We start from the raw sequence: 22117 nt of genomic DNA on the forward strand, positions 1-22117 counted from the left end.
AATAATAGAGTCAGGATTCAGATCAAATCTTTTGGATCCAAAGCCAATGAATTTTTTACTAAATTGCACTTCCAAGGTTCTGGTGCATGATATGGTTTACATTTCAGGATCTGCATTTACTTTTTCTTTTAAAAATATTATTATTATTATTATTTTGGTGAGGCAGTTGGGGTTCAGTGACTTGCCCAGGGTCATACACCTAATAAGTGTCAAGTATCTGAAGCTAAATTTGAACTCAGGTCCTCCTGACTCCAGGGTTGGTGCTCTAACCACTGTACCACCTAGATGTCCCTGCATTTACTCTTAATAATCACTAATTGATTTCTACTCATGCTTTTTGCTATCTCTGGAAGTGTTTCTCTCTAAGAAAAAGCACACCAATTGAGGTGGAAACAAAACAACTAAGTTTTTAAGGCATATGTTTTGACATTTTGTACAAGTAGACCTTTTCCCCCCAGTCAAATAATTCAATTTTTGTAAAGTTGGTCCTCTTGTTCTCTACAATCAGATCATCTCAAAATCCATGTTTAGAATTAGGGGCAGCTTCCATAGATTATCCAATAATCTACCTGTCTTCACTTCTGAGATGCCATTTGTAAACAGCATGAGAAAAATGAATTAACAGAGTAGAAACAATTTTTTCCTTCTTCCCATCCTTTTTCCTTCCCTTTCCAATTAATATTTGAGAAATTACACCCAGTTCCTATTCATCTGGCCATCGTTACCCCATGGAGTTTTCTATTAGAAAGACTGGAAGACATCAATAACATCCTTTCCCAGGGGCAGCTAGGTGGCTTAGTGGATAAAGCATTGGCCCTAGATTCAGGACAACCTGAGTTCAAATGTGGCCTCAGACACTTGACACTTACTAGCTATGTGACCCTGGGCAAGTCACTTAACCCTTTTTGCCCCACACAAAAAAATAAAATATCCTTTCCCGAGAAACCTTAGTGCTTAGAAAATACACAAGTAACCAGGCAATATGAACAAAAATCAATTTATTATATATATTTTCTAATAATTTATAATAGCTTTTTGGGTTTTTAAATGTCTTTTTTTGTTATTTCCAATGCTTAAAAATTATAATTTTAAAACATTAACTGCTGTTTTATATACATTATGATTCAATTTCTTGCTTCTAAATATGAATGTTGTGGCTCCCAAGGATAAACTTAGAAGGGGTGGGGGAAGGTACATTTTTTTTCTTCTTCTGACACTGCAGTATTTAAAATTTCACATCCTAGACCTGTTTAGACTATATGAAAAATAGCCGAAGTCACCACCCTCTTCATATACTTCTTTTACATATATATAGAGAGAAATCTACAAACAGAATACATCTGATTAGTAACTTGTTCGCTATTCAGTAATGTGACTTTTGATTTTCATACCTATTTTTATATAAAATAACAAAATATACAGAGGAGAGGAGAGAGAACATCTTGTTTGTTCATAGTCAGTACAGAGAGAGTAAATAAAAGTTTATGTATGGCTTTGCAAAGGTCGCTCATGAAGTGACTTTCACACCTTTTCTTCCGACTTATTTATTTAAAAGCATCTTCAGAGATCGTGTTAGTGTGCTTACAATGGCGGCCATGGTGGTTGAGTGTCGGGCCAAGAGTCGCAAGCTGGGGTCCCCGGACGTCTTCCCGGTGGCTACCTCGGCGGCCCTCAGGAGGCAGATGTAATTGATGACCACCTCGTCGATCTTGTCCACGATCTCCTGCCGCTGTGCCTCGGAGCTCACGACCTTGACCAGCCGGAGGCAGGCCTCGGTCAGGCAGCAGAGCACTTGGAAGCTGGAGGTCACGGCCGCCAGCATCTCCTCGGGGCTCTTGTCGGCCACAGCCATTTTCCTGCAGGCACTTCCCAGATGTCTGGACTCTATGGCTAACAGCTGCTTGTACTGGGAGAGCTTCAGGTCGTGCTTGGTTGCCCGGGGCGACGATTCCTCTCTCTTCCCGGCACAGGACCGGACCAGGCAGAGCAGCTCGTTGGCATCGTTTTGGGCAGCGATGAATCCGCTGGGCATCGCGTACTTGCTCTCTTTCAGGGTGTTGATCCTGGCAATGCGCCCCTCGAAAGCCAGCTCGCAGGGGTTCAAGTTCAAGTCCGAGGTCGGACTGCCGGGGGCTTGCGCACCGCCCGGGAGAACTTTGGAGATCTCCCCCACCACCATCGCCTTCTTCTGGATTTCAGCAGGGAAGGGCGGGCTGGCTGCTTCTGGTAGTTCACGGGACATTTCAGGTTGATAGAGGCAGGAGACTCGGCGACGAGCCTCGCTGTTTTCTTCCTCCTCATCCCCATCCTCCTCTTGCCCTCTGTTCAGGAAGCAATGACTAAAGGGCCCCCGGCATCTCCAGTTGCTGGCCTCCAGCTTCCGCAAAGGTAAAGTTCTATAGAGCTTGGAGTCCTTGTGGGTCCCTGAAGATTTCCTCTTCTCTTTCCCTTCAGGGCCTAAGTTCATGGAATTTTGTGAGTAACTTTTGGTTAACTTTTTGCCTAGGGGAATTTCAACCCTTTTTTCCGATTTGGACTCAGCTGCTTCTGGGATACCAGAACATTTCAAGCTGGCGGCGGCAGCCTTCTTCCTCTCCAGATAGGTGTCCACGCCCGGGGATCCCGAAATGACACTGCTGCTACGTCTCAGAACCCTTCTGTTCTGTGGCGTTCGGAGGCTACCTCCCCTCAGCTCACATGGCCACAAACTCATCGCCACTCCGTAGGCCTGGTTCGCTTTGGGAAAATCATTAGGGTCTTGATTTGGACTTGGCACCTTTGATTCAGAGTGAATGTTGGATGATAGCATGATGGAATCAGCTTTAGGATGTTGAGAAAAAGCTGAAGACATGCCTCCTCGTCTTCCCTTCCCAGGCTCTGTGAAAGCTACACTAGGGGGAGTAGGAAAAACAGAGAGAATCATTAAGCATCACCCTGACAATCATCTCTGTCTCAGTGCCTAGGGGGCACCTAACTATTTTTCATGCACATTTTGGGAAATTCGTGCCAAGTTTATAGGGCGCGACTTTGTTTTTCAATAAGTGCCATACCTGCATTTCCATAGATCTATGATTTTATAAGATCACAACTTCTCTATGGGTGTCTTAGATGGACCCTTTCATGAGTTGCTTTCCCCCACCCCCCAAATCATCACCTTCTTGTCAACCTTCTGGTGATGATTCTCTGCATGCTTGGGTAGCTGGGTCTTTATATAACGGACTAATGGTCTTTTACCCATCCTCTATTTGAAGCCTTTTCATTTAGGCTCAATCTATGACTGCTTGTACTCTGTGAACTCAGGGTCAACTCCAAAAAGAACCCCCCACCAAGGTGAAGTATCAGAGTAACACTTTTAATGGAGGCAGCCAATGCCTAATATAATGAAGGGATATTGAAAACTTCCAATCCGAAGACAACTGATTTATTCATAAATGGAGTAGCAAAATCTACTCCTTGGGGATAATGACAGCTTCATGAATTAAGCCACTATTAGTAAGTGGATATTTGGTTTAGCTCTTTGGATTGGACAACACCTTTAGGCAATACATCCTATGAAGAGATCGATTATTCAGTTAGTTGAATTTCATTTGGATTGACACTCTTGAAAGAATTCACTTCCTGTGAATTTATTTAGCCCATGTATTGGCCTAAAATGCATATTAATTTGTCAAGAGTTACATTAACTGTGAAAGTTATCTTTCTGTTATTGGCATTCTTTGGATGCTGGAAAAGAACATTATGGAATCCTTCCTTTCTAGGGGTCTTTAAGAACACCATTATGTACACCAGCCTGCCTGCTATGGTTTAAGTATGGCTAGAATGAGCATGGGTTCCAAACTAAAAATCAGGATATATCACCAACCAATATTACCTTGTTGCCATAACCACACAGATATTATGGTTTTTATTCGCTTTTGTCATCGGTGAGAGCCAGAGGACAATCCCACTGCTGTACTTGTGCTATGTGTACCAGAAACATCAGGAATTATGCTAATCTTTAGAGCCATAAGTAACTGAGGTTTCTTCAGTCTACTTAGAATATCCTGTATTTAACCCCTTTTACCTTGACTTATTCAGTTGCTCTTTGTTGAAATATTGCAATTCTTGGGACATTTTGGAATAATTTATAGTGACTGTGGGACAGATTACTTGAAATGGAGACTTTTTGGGAAAATCTGGGACATTTGGCTATAGGTATAACCTGAATGATATATGATGTCTCTTCCAAATCTTAATAATAATTCTCTTCCTTCCTTCCTTCCTTCCTTCCTTCCTTCCTTCCTTCCTTCCTTCCTTCCTTCCTTCCTTCCTTCCTTCCTCCTTCCTTCCTTCCTTCCTTCCTTCCTTCCTTCCTTCCTTCCTTCCTTCCTTCCTTCCTTCCTTCCTTCCTTCCTTAATGGACAATGGGGGTTAAGTGACTTGCCCAGGGTTACACAGTTAGTGTTAAGTGTCTGAGGCCAGATTTGAACTCAGGTCCTCCTGAATCAAGGGCCAGTGCTTTATCCACAGAGCCACCTAGCTGCCCCCAATCATTCTCTTTCTTTCCCTGATAATGAAATCATTAATAGAGGTCCACAGAGGATGAAAAACAAATGACTATGTTCTTTGTATACGGTAGGAGTTTACTTGTTGAATTGAACTGAATTCATGATGTCAAATAATGTCTCTTAAGTCATGCATACTATATATATATATATATATATATATATATATATATATATATATATATATATATATATATATATATATATATATATAAAAGCCCACATTTTGTATTTGGCCATAAAAGGGATTCGACCTTTTTCATTTAAACCCTAAGAGTGTACAGACAGTATAAATGTGAATAATAAATCTAACTTTAAAATGGCTTTTAATTTAGTTACCTAAAAGGATATTAAAGTTCAGGAACTATATGGTTGATATTTAAATCGACTGCCTGTCTGTATCTTTTGCATCTTTCCTTAAATCACCTTTTCAAGTTTAATGTAAATTCTATTTATACACCTCTGGCTTGTGATACCCCAAAGAGTCAAAACCATCACTTCTCTGGCGCTGTACCTGTGGTTTCTTTAATCTTGGGGAGCCGATGACATCCATCTCTCAAAGTGCCAAACAATGGCTCAGCATTAACAGCTGTATGCATAACAGGCACTGTCATCCGGTGACACATAGGATCAGTCTGTTGGTGCAGTTCCTTAAAAGTAGCCCCGGGATTGGGAAGCCCAGCAGGTCTCTCATCTGCCGGAATGTAACTCATACCCTTCCCTGAGGCATCAGAGATAATGTGCTTCCCATCCGAGGTGCAGAGGGGAGATTCCACAGGTGTAGGGCAGGTACTACTGCTCCCTGTGCTACACCCAGCATCCACCGAAGAGCACTGGGAGCTTTGCAGAGAAAAATGTCCTTCACTTTGCAAAGATGACATCCGCTTGGCCAAGTGATAGTCACAAAGGCGAGCCACACCCTGCTCAGCTTCAGGAAGCTTGGAAGGATGGTCATCAGCAGACAGATCGACATCCTCATGATGGTTGACGTCTTTGGCTGAGGACACACAAGTCATGTCAGGCAGAAAACTTTCAGCTTGGCCAAGTCCAGGAGCAGCACTATTATCTCCCTCAGGATTGCCTTCATCCTTACACTCCGTTTCCATCGTCCCAAGGCCAGACACTCTTTGAAAGGCCTTCCCAGTCCCCACCTCTGGTCCAGATTTTTCAGCTGCTCCACCATCAGCAGCCGCATACCATCTTTGGCTGTCCTTACGAAAGGCAGTCCTCTCCAGGTTAAAAGTGCTTAGTCGTGGACTGTCTCGTGATGCCAGCGTACCAAATTTCCCTTTGGCATTTTCCTCCATCTCTGCTTTTTTAAGTCCCTGCTGCTTTTTTCCTGTCACTGCCCCTTCAGGGGCTATTTTTCCTTCCCCATCAGCCAGCTTGCCTTTCCTTTTGCTGGTACAAGAATACACCACCGACCCCATGTGCAATTTGCTGAAATAGTCTGTGACCGACTTGGTCTCCATGGTTTCCGGTTCCATCTCCATGTTATCGGAGGGAAGAATCTGCTTCGAAGGCACGACTTTGGATTGTAGCTCGGCTGCTGATCGAGCAGCCAGGGCCTGGGAGGACTTCATGGGCAAGCCTCCTGAGGGGGTTTTGGAGATGGGGAATTCCGTTTGTTCTTCTACAAGGGGATGGTAGCCTTCACTAGTGGCCAAGAACATTCGGGTGGAGTTTTCTGACTGCTTCTGTGCTGTGGCCAGTTCAGAACTCTCTGTCATTTCCGAAGAATTAGTTTCATTACCTGAATCTGAGGAAGACTCAGGGCTATAAGCTCGCAAGATTGCTACACCTGTATACCATAAAAAATAAGAGCCAATTAATGGAGGTATTGCAGGCACTTGAATACATGTAAGAAAATGGGAATCATCTCTTATAAAAATACATATTCTTTTTCCTTTAAAAAAAAGGATTCTGACTTTATTGCACAGTTGTTCTGGAAAGGGAGGGGGGAAAAGTGCCACATGTTTAAAAAAAAAAGAAAGAAAAAACCAACAAAAGCAAAACACTGAAAAAAAAAACCCCTTCAACAATAACAATAACAAAAATAGAAACAAAAAAGACCCTGTAACAGTAGGTCCAGCACATACTATGACATGAGACATGCGTCAATGAGGCTATACAACATAATAGGGATGAATACTTCCAAGGGCAAATGGCTTGCAGGGAATGAAATGGTATGATAATCATTGAATGAATGTAACAATCATGAAAGAACCTGAATTGTCATTTGTCTGCTGTTCCTCTGATGCTGCTAAAGCCTCTAAGGCCTGCAGGGTGGTGACTACAGCATCATCTAGCCCCTTTTCACACTTTCCTTCAGAGTCGGTAGGGACGGCATCAATGAGGGACACAGGAATTTCATCATTTTGCAGGCTGCCGGCCTGTTCCTTGTCCTCCCTAAACTGGCTCGTTTGGTGCTGGGAGTCCTCTTCATCGGAGCTGTCCCTGAAGCCAGGTGGAGGAGCAGCAATGGCCATGTTCAGGGAGTGTAACAAGAAGTCATCCTCATTGTCATCCCCCTCAGGAGGAGGAAGGGAGGTGAGGTCGATGATGTCATCACTGGACCCAGACAGGTTGAGAATGGCGGGCTGATTTATTTCTCCGACCACGAGATCTTCCTCACAGCTCACTTCATCTTCATCCTCAGCATCATCTGTGTTTTCCGCATAACAGATCTCATGCAGCAAAGGCTCTTCAATGCCTTGGGCCGCTTCAAAGTTCTTCGTGTCGCTGATGTTTGCGTAAACAGAGTTTGTCACAAACTGTATGCTTTCAGCATCTGGAGAGAAATCCAAGCCTTTAATATCATTGGCGTTGCTCATGTAAAGGGCTCTTTGTTTTTCTAGCATTTCTGGACTCTCATCTAATAGTCTTTCATAACCAAGGTTTTTGGGGTTAATATCATCCAAGGCAAGCTCTCCAAAAATAAAGGATACTTTAGCATTCCTGGGAGAATCCTGGGCTTTTTTACTTGTCTCGAGGCCCGAAAAGGACAGCAGTGATGGCTGACCAAGGCCTCTGCTTTCCACTTCACAGGTGGAGTCACCTTGTTTGGTCAGGTGGTGATCGAGGTCATCTGAATTATAGGTATTTTCTATGTACAGATGCCTGTGGTCTTTTGGACATAAGGTATCATCGGCAATATCGACGTTTTTATGTTTGGAGTCTATGTATGTTATTTGTGGCTCTTGTTCCCCATCGGCAATGAAAGTGGTCATTTGCGGTACACAGTTCCAGTCAGAGCTCAGGAGGTTCTGCTTTCCTTTAGTTTCATGACCTGAAGAGAGATCCACACAAAGACACATTACAGGGCATTCTAGTTTCTGTGATGGCTCTTGAAAACGTCCTACTCTAATTCATTCACTATCTTGCATGTTTGGCTGGCCAAGCATTTTATACATGTATGGAGACTCAGCTAAGGACCTTTCAGTTAAATATTTGTCCCTTGGGGCAGCTAGGTGGCACAGTGGATAAAAGCACCAGCCCTGGATTCAGGAGTACCTGAGTTCAAATCCGGCCTCAGACACTTGACACTTACTAGCTGTGTGACCATGGGCAAGTCACTTAACCCCCATTGCCTAAAAAAAAAAAAAAAAATTTGATCTTGACTAGCTGGGAGACCTGGTTTTAATATGACTAGTTCAAATGTGCCATAGAGCACAGGAGTGGGGAAAAAGCTAGATTTCACTCAGCCCTCAGTTACCAAGAAGTTATAGAGTATTTATGCCTAGGCGCCTTCAGCTCTGAAAACATAATGTGGCACTCTAACAGGTTACAAGATAGTGTTGCAATTCCAGAAGAACAGGCTACTTTTTTCTCTGTCTTTCAGACTAACAAGGTTAAGGTTGTTTTTCTCTTTCTTTGTTTCTTTGTTTCTTTCTTTCGGGGGCAGGGCAATGAGGGTTAAGTGATTTGCTCAGGGTCACACAGCTAGTAAGTGTCAAGTGTCTGAGGCTGGATTTGAACTCAGGTTCTCCTGGATTTAGGGCTGGTGCTTTATCCACTTGTACCACCTAGCTGGCCCCCAGGGCTGTTTTTCTTGAAGACTTCAAGAAGAACTATATTTTCAAAGCTTAAATAAATATTAAAATGCACTTTGCAACCATTCTGAAGGAGAAGTACAAGTAAATTAGGTAGATTATTGCTTCTCAGGATGACATTGACTGAGGAGTGCAGTGTGCCTTTGGTTCCATGGTGCATTTGTATCCTTTTTACTAAGAAAACTCCTAAAACATAAGCAATTTCTTTATGCATGTGTACAATTTTTAGCATTCAAAGAAGAAAAAAATAGCTTGATTTACAAAGAAAAAATTAGCTTTGAAATTTGAAGACAAAAACAAACAAAAAAATCTTATCCCAAGTGTGATAGTACTGGGTTAAAGTGCTGGAATAGCCTTTTTTGGTCTTTAGCCTCTCTTCTTAACTTGTCATAATATAGAATGGAACTAATTAATCAACCAAATTAATTAATTACTAATTTATATTAATTACATAGTATTAGTGTATTAATAGTCAATTGTATTATTAATTGTATATGTCATATAGATGTGAATGTATTAATTCTGTAATTAATTGTATTAATTTACCTTTGCATCACAATAATACAGCATGATGGACAAAGAAGGTGCTTAGAAAGGGAGGAAAGAAATATTTACTCATAAAATAAGTACCTACTGCGTAGAAGACTCTGTGCTAGATGCTTTATAAGTATTATCTTATTTAATCCTCACAACAACCTTGGGAGATAAATGCCATTGTTATTTCCATTTTTCAGTTAAGGAAACTGAGGCAGAGGTTAAGTGACTTGCCCAGGGACACACTGCTAGTTATGATAGGAGGCCATATTTGAACTTGAGTCATGCTGACTCCAGGTCTATCACTCTATCCACTGTGCCATCTAAGTGCCTAAATGCTTACTATTTAGAAAATGTGTTTAATTTTTTTTTTAATGAATGATTTTCTGTATTTATTAAATAGTATTTGGAATTCCCTTTTGGTACTCTAGTGGATCTATGATTTCATATGTGGCTATTGCTTCTACCAAGTTAGCTTTACAAACATTTTTATGTTCTTTCCCTCTGCAACTCTAACCCATGTTTGATAGGAGGAATATCTGCCCCATGCCCTGACATATGGTTTGGACTTGTTCTTTTTCTTAAAAGGTACTGACACGGTCTTGGAGATTTCATTGATTTAGGGGAGCAATGGTATTAAAGGGACTACATGTCAGGCAGTTGATGTAGCTTTCTGGTGCCCTAGGGACCAAAACCAGGTTATAGCTTGTCACCTGGTTCCACTTTCAGGCTCATGACAAGCCAGCAGATCAGCAGCATGATGGGCACAGGAAAGCCATGGTTGGCTGAATGAATGCTATAACCTTCTCCTGCTCTGAATGTCTTTCTCCTGCAATACCTAAGTAGAACTCCTTTTCTTAACCATGTTTCTCATTTTGTTTCATTTTGACACATAAGGCTAGTCTGGCATATTATGTTGGGCTTTCCCCTATGTCCTCTAAAGAGGGTATGTGCAATGCACTGAAGTCTACCTACCTGCTCTCAAGAAAAATATTTGACATTTCTTAATTTTACTGATTAAAAAAAACAATTAAGGGCAGCTAGGCAGCACAGTGGATAAAGCACCAGCCTGGGATTCAAGAAGACCTGAGTTCAAATGGGGCCTCAGACACTTGACACTTACTAGCTGTGTGACCCTGGGCAAGTCACTTAACTCTCATTGCCTCACCCCCCCAAAAATCTCTAATAAGGGGCAGCTAGGTGGTGCAGTAGATAGAGCACTGGCCCTGGAGTCAGGAGGACCTGAGTTCAAATCCAGTCTCAGACACTTGACACTTACTAGCTGTGTAACATTGGACAAGTCACTTAACCCCAATTGCCTCACCAAAAAAAAGCAATTAATACTAGTTTGTTATTTTATTTTATCCTTTAGATGATTTTACCCCATCTCTCTTCCTTGACTGTGCATATTTGTCCCGAGGGCCCTTGGTCGAAAAGAAGTTCTGAGGAAAGCATTATTAAGTGTCCATTGTGTATACCTATGAAGGAGTTCTGGGGAAGGCATTATAATATATATTATATTTTAATAATGTATACATGTATAATGACATTGTTGTGTCAGGGGCAGCTAGGTGGTACAGTGGATAGAATGACAGGCCCAGAGTCAGGAAGACCTGAGTTCAAATCTGGACTCAGATACTAGCTGTGTGCTGTTGAGCAAGTCATTTAGCCTCTATTTGCCTCAGTTTCCTCATCTGTAAAAAAGGGGGATGATAATAATAGTATGTACCTTGCAGGATTATGTGAGGCTCAAATGATATGATAATTATAAAATGCTTAGCATGGTATTAGGTACATAGTCGGTGCTATATAAATGTTATTTATTGTCATCATCATCATCACATCATTTAAAAACATGGCTATAGTATTTATTCCTTCTTTCCCTTCACCTCCTAAAAACACCATCAGGGGTCTGAGAGTCCAGCCAAGCAAATGAGATGAAAAATGAGGCTCCAGATTGTTACCTGGAAGCCAAAGCCTCGGGGCACGAGTTAATTTTTAAGTCAAAGTAGCAACACTAATTCTAGGGTTTGTCTGGTCTGTGAAGTGATGAGTACCTGGAATTATTAAGGTAACTCATTTACCCAGATACCATTGTTGCTCTCCATGCTCCCACTGCCACAGCCCACAGAGCTGCTGAGGAGGGTGGGAAGATTCTGTTACCATCATCATTTTCCTTTGTAATCCCAGGAAGTATGGAAGGCATTGGGAGGGGTTCCAAAGAATAGATCTGGCACTGATATCAGTTTCAAGACCTCAGAGAGGAATTGGTCTGCATCAGCTCACTCAGTAATGGAGGTTTCCCTGTGCTATTTTGAGTTATCACTGGGATAGATCAATTTAAACAAAATTTTTTTTTTTTTTTACTGAGGCAATTGGGGTTAAGTGACTTGCCCAGGGTCACACAGCTAGTAAGTGTTAAGTGTCTGAGGCCGGATTTGAACTCAGATACTCCTGACTCCAGGGCCGGTGCTCTATCCACTGCGCCACCTAGCTGCCCCGGGATAGATTAATTAATGAATCTATTAGGTCTTTCTGCCCTAATGTTATAACCTTGAAAAATGCTTTGATATACACACTGTTAGCAGTCTGATCCATTTTTACTTCTAACAGACTGATAATAATAATAATTTTACATTTAGATAGCAATTTAAGGTTTGTAGTGCACTTTTGTAATAACTTATGACACAGGTGGTACAAATACTATTGTTCCAATTTTCCAGATGGGGAAGCAGAGGATCTTAAGCAATATCCCCCAGGGTTTTAGAGTAAGCGGAAGAGGTTTGTAGTCAGGTCTTCTGACTCCAGGCCCACTGCACTCACCTCCACAAAGTGCCTCTTGCTTTAAAGAACAAATGACACCACCTTATTTATGGGTTTAAAGGGACAGCCTATTCAAGTCAACAAAATTCTTTTTGGGGCAAGTATTATTTCATGAGAGCGTCACAATGCTGGTGTAAGGGGCTAAAATTCTAGCTAGACTGTCTAAAAATCTAATGAGTGGTCGCCACAAATTAGAATCTTTAGCAAGTGTTTAGACTTTTAAACATTTATTAAAGTGCATTAGGATCTAGTGATCAGAGAGAAAGAGGCCAAGATTCTTTCATCTATCTATATCTCAGGGAACCAGCGTCTCAACTCCACTCAAACCGAAGTTCCAGGGCAAAGAGAGCGAGTGCCCTTGCCCCTTCCTCCTCCCAGAAGCCTCGTGTCCAACAGGAAACAGGGCCATCCACACACACACACACACACACACACACACACACACACACACACGGCTCCAAGCTAATTGGCTGGTAGCTTTGATTGACAGTACCCATGAGCAAGCATTACTTCCTGACGCCAAGGCCACATGGCTTTGTCCTCAGGCCAGAGTTCATAAAATGTTCCTCCTAGCAGGGGGAGTTATTCCAACTCTCACAGCAGGATGTAACAAAAATCATGGGAACTAGTTTTATTTTTTAATTTTACTTTTTACTTTTTTTTTTTTGTGGGGCAATGAGGGTTAAGTGACTTGCTCAGGGTCACACAGCTAGTAAGTCTCAAGTGTCTGAGGTCAAATTTGAACTCAGGTCCCTCCTGAATCCAGGGCTAGTGCTTTATGGGAACTAGTTTTTATAATTATTTTCTTCTTTCTTTTACATTAGTCTGGTTAAGCTAGTAAAATATATCTATGTTAAAATCTCGAAATCATGTTTTACTTTTTTTTTGGGGGGGATGATAGGTTTGAACTCTCTCATCATTATAATAGCTGCTTTATCTATAGATCTTTTTGTTTACAAGTCACTGTACCCATAACAGCCTCAGAAGGAAGGTAGGGAAAGTACCTCATCTTACAGATGAAGAAATGGGCTGAGAGAGGTTAAGTCTTTAGCCAAAGGTCACATAGCTAGTTAGTATCAGAGCTCTGGAATTTGAACTGAAATCTCCTGGCTTCAGGTCCTATTCATTATATCACACTTTGAACATAACTGGGGATGGATGTGGGAGGTAGTTTCATTTATTAAGAGAATACTTAGGGCAGCTAGGTCGTGCAGTGGATAAAGCACAGGCCCTGGAGTCAGGAGGACCTGAGTTCAAATCTGGCTTCAGACTCTTGACACTTACTAGGTGTGTGACCCTGGGCAAGTTACTTAGCCCTCATTGCCTGGCCAAAAAAACAACCACACACACACACACACACACACACACACACACACACACACACACACACACACCCCCCAAACACCGCCCCCCCCAAAAAAAAAGAGAAAGAGAGAGAGAATACCTGTTTCTCTGTTTCCTGTATTCTTCTTGTTGGCCATGTTAAATATTGACCGTCTGGAATCTACTAGTAGCCTATAATAACCAGCTGTTAAACAGGCAAGGTTCATGGCATCTGATGGTTCCATTAGCAAAATAATAGGCTAGAAACAAGAGAAAGTTTTGGTTAAAGGTCGTCCATTTGAAAACACCTAACTGAAATGTCAGTGTCTAGACATCTATGTTTATGAAGTGTACGTGAAAGGAGTTTCTTTGCAAATGCTTCGATGGAGAACAACAAATGAACAAGTTAGACATGCCCAGCATGGAAAGACTTTTCATATTCATATTCAGGAGAACCTGCAAATTGTGAATTCATGTAACATCCTAGAAAATGGAAAGTTTTATTCCATGAACCCTGTTTAAAAAGTAAAGAAAACAAATACCAGAACAACATTGAATCCAATTGCTCTAGAAAGAAAATATTCCAGTTTTCATTCTAAAGATATGGCATCTAAGACATTGAGAATTACAGGGAGTTGGTTATCAGGAACCAGACTCTAATCTGAAAATAGCAAGAAGATAAAGTTTAAGAATTAGAGTGAGAATTAGTGTTAGAGTTGTAGAAATCAGGTGGAAATGACTGAGAAACCAAAAAAAAATGAGGTCAAAAAGTTAGGGGATGATATCATACTTTAAAATAAAGTGCAAAATCACTAAGGCTAACAGAGATGTGTGTTGACAAAAATCCTTGCTAGATGTTTCTAGAAATAGTGATACTAGGTCAAAGAAACAGACATGGGGACAAAGGAAAAGGAAAAATGAGGAAGAACTAAAGAGGTATTTCCCCTTCTCCCCGCACTTTGGTAGTGAAGGGATTGAAATTGCTGCTCAGAAGTTTTTGAGTGACTGGATATATTTGGTACATATCATGTGACTTGCCCATATCTTCTTGGAGCTCTATTTACAGTGTGATGAGAAACACACAGCAATATAGCTACATATACATATATAAATATATATCTAGACATAAATATATATAATATAATCAATACATACACACACATATATACACACACATATAATCATAGGCCCACACATGCCCACACATGCATTGAATATGTGTATGTGTAATTAGATGTGGCTGGTATGTATATGTGAACACACATGTATATGCATGTATATACACATGTGAGTATATATACACTATATGCTATTTTATTGAGTTACAGTTGGCAGAGGGAGCTCCCAAAGGACACAGATCACAGATTCTTTTTTTGTTTTGTTTTGTTTTGTTTTGTTTTTGCAGGACAATGAGGGTTAAGTGATTTGCCCAGGGTCACACAGCTAGTAAGTGTCAAGTGTCTGAGGTCAGATTTGAACTCAGGTCCTCCTGAATCCAGGGCTGGTGCTTTATCCACTGTGTCACCTAGCTGCCCCCAGATCATAGATTCTTGAAGTACTTATGTGTGGGTGGTTATGTATATGTGTGTATAAAATATACACACATGTGGACACATATGTATGTGCATGCAAACATGTGGACAGACACATGTGTATATACATAACCACTCACACAAAAATACTCCAAGGATCTATGATCTATGCCCTTTAGGAACTTCCTCTTCTAACTGTAACTTAGTAAATTAGTCTTAGAGCATTACATGAAGCTGAGGGGAACTTAAGTGATTTGATCAAGGTGATACTACATTGTGTCAGAGACCTATTTTATATAAACCAGGCTTTCCTGATTCTGGGGCCCACCTCTTTACCCACTATACCTTACTACCTCTCACAGTGTGTGTATTAACATGCAACAACTGCATCTGCCTTGGTTCATCCCCCAGAGCAGCTCCGAATGGAAGCCTGCTTCCTGTGGCCAGATGTCTGAGGAGTGCAGCCCTTTTTGTGATAATTCTATTTCCTTCCTGTCTCCTGTGGCTGCAGCATTGCCCCCTGTTTACTTCCCTTCCCATTTTCTGTGTAGTGCCCCACCTCTATATGTGTCTAGTTACTTCAGATGTGAAAACGACCTTACCACCTCATGTGGAGCTCTTTGGGTATGCTTATATACAAGCAGCTAATGGAAAAGATGATCAATTTACTTAATTCATCTGTTAGAAATAGACTAATACAGTCAGTGTATCAACAGTATCCCATTCCACTTCCTAATCCATACTTCTAGCCTCGACCTAATGCTAACAGTAGTATAGCACCCTCTTTCTTAGACTCCTCCAACTTGCTCTCACACTTTTGGGCTTGGTCGCCAGGGAGCAGCTCCTACATGTAGTTCTAGGGGTAACTTTGTGAGACTATATCCCTAACATTACAGTTTGTGAGCAGTGGATGTTATGCTTCCCATTAATAGAGAGTAGATGCAATTAACTCCTAGCAAAGACATTTACTAAGAACAGGAGCTACAAAATATCCCCAACTCACTCCATAAACTCAAACTAAATTTGAGTGGCTTAAATTAGAGTACAATGGTTATGAGATGCAGGTGTAGGATGTTGGTGTTGTTGCTTGTCATTGGTTCTTGAAGAGGACCAATGACATCAGGAGGGTGATGTCTTTTCTTTTTTTTTGGTAGGGCAATGAAGGTCAAGTGACTTGCCCAGGGTCACACAGCTAGCAAGTGTCAAGTGTCCGAGGCTAGATTTGAACTCAGGTCTTCCTGAATCCAAGGCCAGTGCTTTATCCACTGTGCCACCTAGTTGTCCCCAAATTATATATAATTTTTTTTTTTTGGTGAGGCAATTGGGGTTAAGTGACTTTCCCAGGGTCACACAGCTAGTAAGTGTCAAGGGTCTGAGGCTGGATTTGAACTCAGGTCCTCCTGAATCCAGGGCTAGTGCTCTATCCCCTGTGCCACCTAGCTGCCCCGGAGGATGATGTCTTGACTTGCAAGTGAATTGAATTGAAGTGAGGCAGGGCTGTGCAAAGTCACCAGCCTCACTCTCTCCTCCAGGGTCACCAGAGTCCAGTGGTCAGGACTACATTGTGATGGCCCAGGATGCAGTGGGAGATCTTGGCCTTTTCAAGCTAATATCTTTCTGAGGCAGATTTCTTTCAGGGATTAAGGCTAGGTAAGAAATGAAACAAAAGTTGGTATAGCTTAACTTCAAAAAGAATCAGTCAGGGAGGGGAAGAGCGTCAGAACAGATATAGGATATACATGTGCAAAGACAACTCACAACTCCTGGTATTTCAGGATGCTTCAGGATGAGGTAGTCTCTATTGTCTTCTTCTTTTTTTTTTTTAGTGAGGCAATTGGGGTTAAGTGACTTGCCCAGAGTCACACAGCTAGTAAGTGTTAAGTGTCTGAGGCCGCATTTGAACTCAGGTCCTCCTGATTCCACGGCTATGCTCTATCCACTGTACCACCTAGCTGCCGCCTCTATTGTCTTCTTAAGGTCCTCATGTATCCCTACCCAAGAGCAGCACTTTTACTAGGAGGGTTGTTTAGGTGGAGTCTCAGGGTTTGCTTCTCTCTACAGCTTGACCCTTGATTGGCAGGGGTAGTTTTCTCTCAAGTCTATAGTTGGTTCTCTTCTCTGCTGCCAGGAGTCCCATTCCTCAAAGCTGTTTCATTTCCATTGTAACTTGAATACTCTTAAATCAAAGAACCCTCCAAGAGCTTTATAAGATGTAGCTCCCTTGGCAAGCTACTGCAAGACACCATGGCCAATGTGGAAGGGGGGGAGAAAGAAACTTTCCTCTGACCATCTGCAGGGTCATCTTGAACCTGCATGTCTTCACTCTCACAAACTATCTGCCTTTTTTTTTGGGGGGGGGGCATGAGGGTTAAGTGACTTGCCCTGGGTCACACAACTAGTAAGTGTCAAGTGTCTGAGGCTGGATTTGAACTCAGGTCCTCCTGAATCCAGGGTCGGTGCTTTATCTACTGTGCCACCTAGCTGCCCCCAATTACCTGCCTTTTAAGGTCACTGAGGGAGAGGGTGCCCATCTTCCATTAGCCAGTGGGATTGTTCCTTGTGTTTCACTCAGAGAAAGGTGTTTACATCTCCTAAAAGATTCATCAGCACCTTGAAATTAGATTCTGGGCTTTCTGGACTGACAGGTGGTCAAAGATCAGTTTCCCTGAACAATCTTTCTTAGTTTCTGTGGTCCCTGAGAAATAATGACTTTTCTGTCTGGGTTTTAGTTCTACTTCCATGATTTCACATCTAACTTGCTCTCTGTGTAGAGGTCTTGACTTGGCGATTTCACTGAATTTAGTACAAAGAGTTTTCTTGAGAATAGGGAAGATAGGAGCACGTATGGATAGGTTGGGATTTTCACTGTTGGAAGAAGCTTCCAAACTGAAGATGTCATATAGGCACTGGAGCATTTGGTAGGCTTCTTCCTTTTTCTTAAAACAAAATCCCCTGATCAATTTTATTCTAAGCCTTTCCTACTGTTAGCTCCACCTCTGCCTCTTTCTGCTCTGAAGAATCTTCTTATTCTCTATTTTAGGGGTTTTCTAAAACTACTTATATATTCTCTCTCCTCCTCGATTCTCATCCTGTAGGGTCACTTCAGGGGGCTTCTTTCTTGGTTGAGCCTCTATCACTTGGGCCTACTAGCTTTTCTCAGCATAAACACTAGCACAGGTTAGGGTACCAAATCTAAGTAGGGAGTCAGCATGTAAAAGTGGATGGGGAGAGAGCTGGCCTTGGAATCAGGAAGGCCTGGGTTCAAGACATTTACCATCTGTGTGGCCACAGACAAGTCAATAATTCTGTCAGTGTCCTAAATAACTCTATTGTTCATTGATATATATTGGACCCTGGCAGTTTTATATACCTGGAAATCCCAGGCCTAGATCAGACTTTTTCTCTGTACTTCTCAAGACACCCTCCCCCAAAAGTATATTTATGTGTGTGGGTGTGTGTGTGTGGGGGGGGCAATGAGGGATTGGCTTACCTTTGGTGGTCTAATCAAAATATGATTTGGGGAAAAGGAAGCCCTTTTAAAATTTATTATTCTTCCACATCATATCAGATTATTGCACAACCATCCCCTCTTTCCTCCTTCCTTCCCCACATCAATGACATATAGTGCAGGGCTTCTTAAACTTTTCCCACTCCCTACCCCATATGGGGTAGCAACTCACAGTTTTAAGAAGCTTTGCTTTAGTGGAGAAAGCCCTGAACCGAGAATCTGAAAACTTGAATTCAGAGCCAGCACCTACTAATTATATGATTTTGAGCCAGTCACATAACCCTCAATTTCTTATGTAATATGCTGATAATAAAGCTGGGGTGATTTTCTTCACACAGTTGTTGTGAGGATCAAGTATGCTAACTTATGTTTTCAAACTGTACAGCAATTCTCAAGAACCCAAGACTCATCCCTTAGCTCACCTGGATGAAGTTTAACAAGAGGGGATTGAGTTCCAAGAAAGAGGACTAAGTAGAAGACATTTCACCCCGCCCCCTCCCCTTCCAGGGGCTTTACCCTAGCCCAAGAGGCCTGATTTCAACATTCAATCCAATTTGGTTCAATTAAGTTCAACAAACCAAGCACCCACTTTGCTTAGGAAGAGAGACTTCATGAATCATAGACTGTCAGAATTAGTCTGACCCTTTCATTGTACAAAAGACGAAACCGAGGCCCCCTGAAAAGTGAAGGGATTTGACCATCATGACTGAGGACAGGAGCCTCTTTTTGATTCTGTGCTCTTTCTTCTGCTCTGTTCTATATTGCCCCTCTGAGACACTCTGCTTTGAACTTTGAAAGCATCATTGATGTAGTCATCAATCAGTCAAGCAATCAACATACATTTATTAAACATATATTATAGATCAGGCACTGGTCTAGGCACAAAGACAAAAATGAAGTAAACCCTGCCCTCCAGGAGGTCACATAGAAAGCTGGGCCTGGAGTCAGGAAGACTTATCTTTGTGAGTTCAAATTTGACCTCAGACACTTACTAGCTATGTGACCCTGGGCAAGTCACTTAACCCTATTTGCCTCAGTTCTTCATCTGAAAATGAGTTAGGGAATAAAATAGCAAAGAATTCCAGTATCTTTACCAAGAAAACCTCAAATGGGGTCATGGGGAGTTGGACGTGACTGAAAAACAACAACAACAACAACTGTATGTATGTGTGTACATACACCTATATACACACAGATATAAATGTGTCTGTCTGTCTATCAATCATCTATCTATCAATCTATCATCATCAATCTATCTACCTATCATCTATCATCTATCTATTGATCTATCTACCTATCATCTATATCTATCTACCTATCATCCATCCATCCATCTATCTATCTATCTATCTATCTATCTATCTATCTATCTATCTATCTATCTATCTATCTATCTATCTATCTATCTACCTATCATCTACCTATCATTTCTCTCTCTCTCTCTCTCTCATATCTCTATGACATATACCAAAAGGATCATTGATTAGTTGACTGATTGATGATTACATCTCAAGCTGGAAGTAACCTTAGTAGGCATTGAATCTAACCTCCTCATCTGACAGGTGAAGAGACCAAAGCCTAGAGAGGTTGTGGCTTGCCTAGGGTCACAGTTAATAAGCATCTGAAGCAGGATTTAAATTTATCTCTTCCTAATTCCAAGATTAGTGAGCTACTTGATTCATGGAACTATACATCTATTCAATCACCTTTTGGATTGCAAGGTTGTACCATCTGGTGGCAAGAACTGCGAGACTTACTTTCACATCCAGCACATGGAGTTCCACCCGAATAGAGCCTTCATCTTCTGTAAACATCTCAATCCTGTTGACGTGGCTGAAATCAGCCAAAAGAGCCACCAAGTTGGTTTTGGTGTTTATCACATGACTTATTCCATACCTGGGTCCAACTAGCAAAGTCACTTCTGAGCGCTTTTCTGCCTGCTACAATAGGAACACAAAAACAATCAGCCTTTGGAAGAAGCATACTTTTTTAAAAATAAGATTACATTTTACTTATAAAATATTTCTGTGCTGCTTTGCTTATTCCTTCAGTTAGATGAGAAACCAAGGACATGACTATACTGAGGCCAGGACACATTATGAATTATTCAGAAAATGAATGTTATCACATCACATCTCAATATACATATTAATATATGAATCATTAGAGTATTCAGCTAATAAAGATTTTTTTTTTAAATGTGGAAGCTGTTGCTGCCTCAGTTATTTAAATGGAGACCATTGTTAGAATCTTTTTTCTTTTTTCTTTTTCTGGGTCTGTAAATTTTTCTAGGGCACTTTGCAGCTGATATTATCTAGTTCAACATTTCTTCAGATATTTTCAGACTGCAGCAAAGTAGGTTAGAAATGAACCCTAGGAAAGAACCTGCACTGATCTGCTTCTGTCATCAGACTGAGCCTCGTGCAGGAAGACTTCAGGAGTGATGGCATACACACTCTTTTCATAAAGTCAAGGGAAAAAAAAAAGAAATTACCACTAATGTTGCCTTGAACACGCGTCCCCCGTATAATCGAAGATCACTGAGGAACTTGAGATAATGGACCTTGGCTTGCAAAGCCGACAGCTGAGGAGAAAGGAAAGCTAAGATGTTATCGCCATAGGCTTGGGAGGCAGGAGAGAATCAAGAACAAACCCAAGGGGGAAATGGAGCTGTGATTGCATGGGTGAAGGGGCTGAGGCTCCCCATATAGCAAGAGCCAAAGGAAATTGCAGCACATTCGATTTCCTGATGAAGGAATGAGGCTTGCAATCTTGAAATGAAAATCTCACTTCTTTGGAGAAACGTAGGAAGGATTCAGGCTTGTGGATGGGCTGCATCAGGGCATTCAACAGCCCTGGAGCTCTTCCAAAAAGAGAGAACAGGAAGTGAAGATGTTCAAATTAAACATCTGCTCACTAAAGGATTTCAAGAGCAGATTGGAACTTTCTCACTGTAATCAGTGACAAAGGCAGGCTCTTCTCCAAACTCTGCTTCACCAATGGGAGGAAGCTGGCAAAACAGGAACTGTGTAAGGTTCACTCCTATTTAGTATTTGGAGGGGCTTAGGGCTTTTCTTTTCTTTTCTTTTCTTTTTTTAATTCTAGCACCTGCAATTTGTAGAAAGCTCCTCACTTTCCCTTTGCCAAGTTTCTTCAGGTCTTTATAAGTTCTCAGAGAAAATTAACTTTCTAAACTCAGACTGAACTGTGGAAATGTTTGAACTTACTATGGAAGTTCATATTTTATTCATTTACCTCCAAGAATTTGAATCTGAATCATATGAATCATTTAAAAATGAAATTCAAACTAGATAAAAATCCTTTTATATGAATCCAAAAATGTAGGGATCCATACCATAAAGTGCTTTTGAACTAGGAGTCCTTGTTTGATAGCAGTAAATAATCTAAAATCTAAAAAAATTTAAAATCTATCAGAAATGTTTAATACTATTGAAAAACTATATCTCATATGTAAAAATTATATACCATATATCACATATTTTATATAAAAAACAAATGTATTTATATAATATATATAATTGTATATACAACACACACTATCTCTATCTATCTATCTATCTATCTATCTATCTATCTATCTATCTATCTATCTATCTATCTATCTATCATCTACCTCCCTTTCCCTCTCCCTCTCTCTCCCTCTTTCTCTCCCTCTCCCCCTCTCCCTCCCCCCCCACCTCTTTATCTATATACACACATTCTCCTTATCTGGAAATGACTATATCTTTCAATGGTTATGTTGCTAGCAGCCTCATGTACTGCCACATATGAATGCTTAAC

At 41.2% G+C, this 22117-nt stretch overlaps 1 protein-coding gene across 7 annotated transcripts in view; it reads right to left on the reverse strand.

Moving 5' to 3' along the window:
* Positions 1–200: 200 nt before the first annotated feature.
* FRMPD4 (FERM and PDZ domain containing 4) overlaps positions 201–22117 on the reverse strand; it is a 775708-nt gene continuing 753791 nt past the window's right edge. For 3 of the 7 annotated variants that reach the window (XM_043995169.1, XM_043995167.1, XM_043995168.1), the window contains 6 exons: positions 20811–20900; positions 20074–20256; positions 13398–13536; positions 6772–7833; positions 5059–6345; positions 201–2886 (listed from right to left, as the gene is read on the reverse strand). In XM_043995169.1, coding sequence (XP_043851104.1) covers positions 1541–2886; positions 5059–6345; positions 6772–7833; positions 13398–13536; positions 20074–20256; positions 20811–20900 — 4107 coding nt within the window. In that variant the 3' untranslated portion in view covers positions 201–1540. Of the gene's footprint in view, positions 2892–5058; positions 6346–6771; positions 7834–13397; positions 13537–20073; positions 20257–20810; positions 20901–22117 lie in introns of all 7 variants that reach the window. The other 4 variants (XM_043995170.1, XM_043995172.1, XM_043995171.1 and 1 more) reach the window with 2 other exon arrangements.

This window comes from Dromiciops gliroides, chromosome 3 (genome assembly GCF_019393635.1).
Source record: "Dromiciops gliroides isolate mDroGli1 chromosome 3, mDroGli1.pri, whole genome shotgun sequence".
NCBI classification, from domain to species: Eukaryota; Metazoa; Chordata; class Mammalia; order Microbiotheria; family Microbiotheriidae; genus Dromiciops; species Dromiciops gliroides.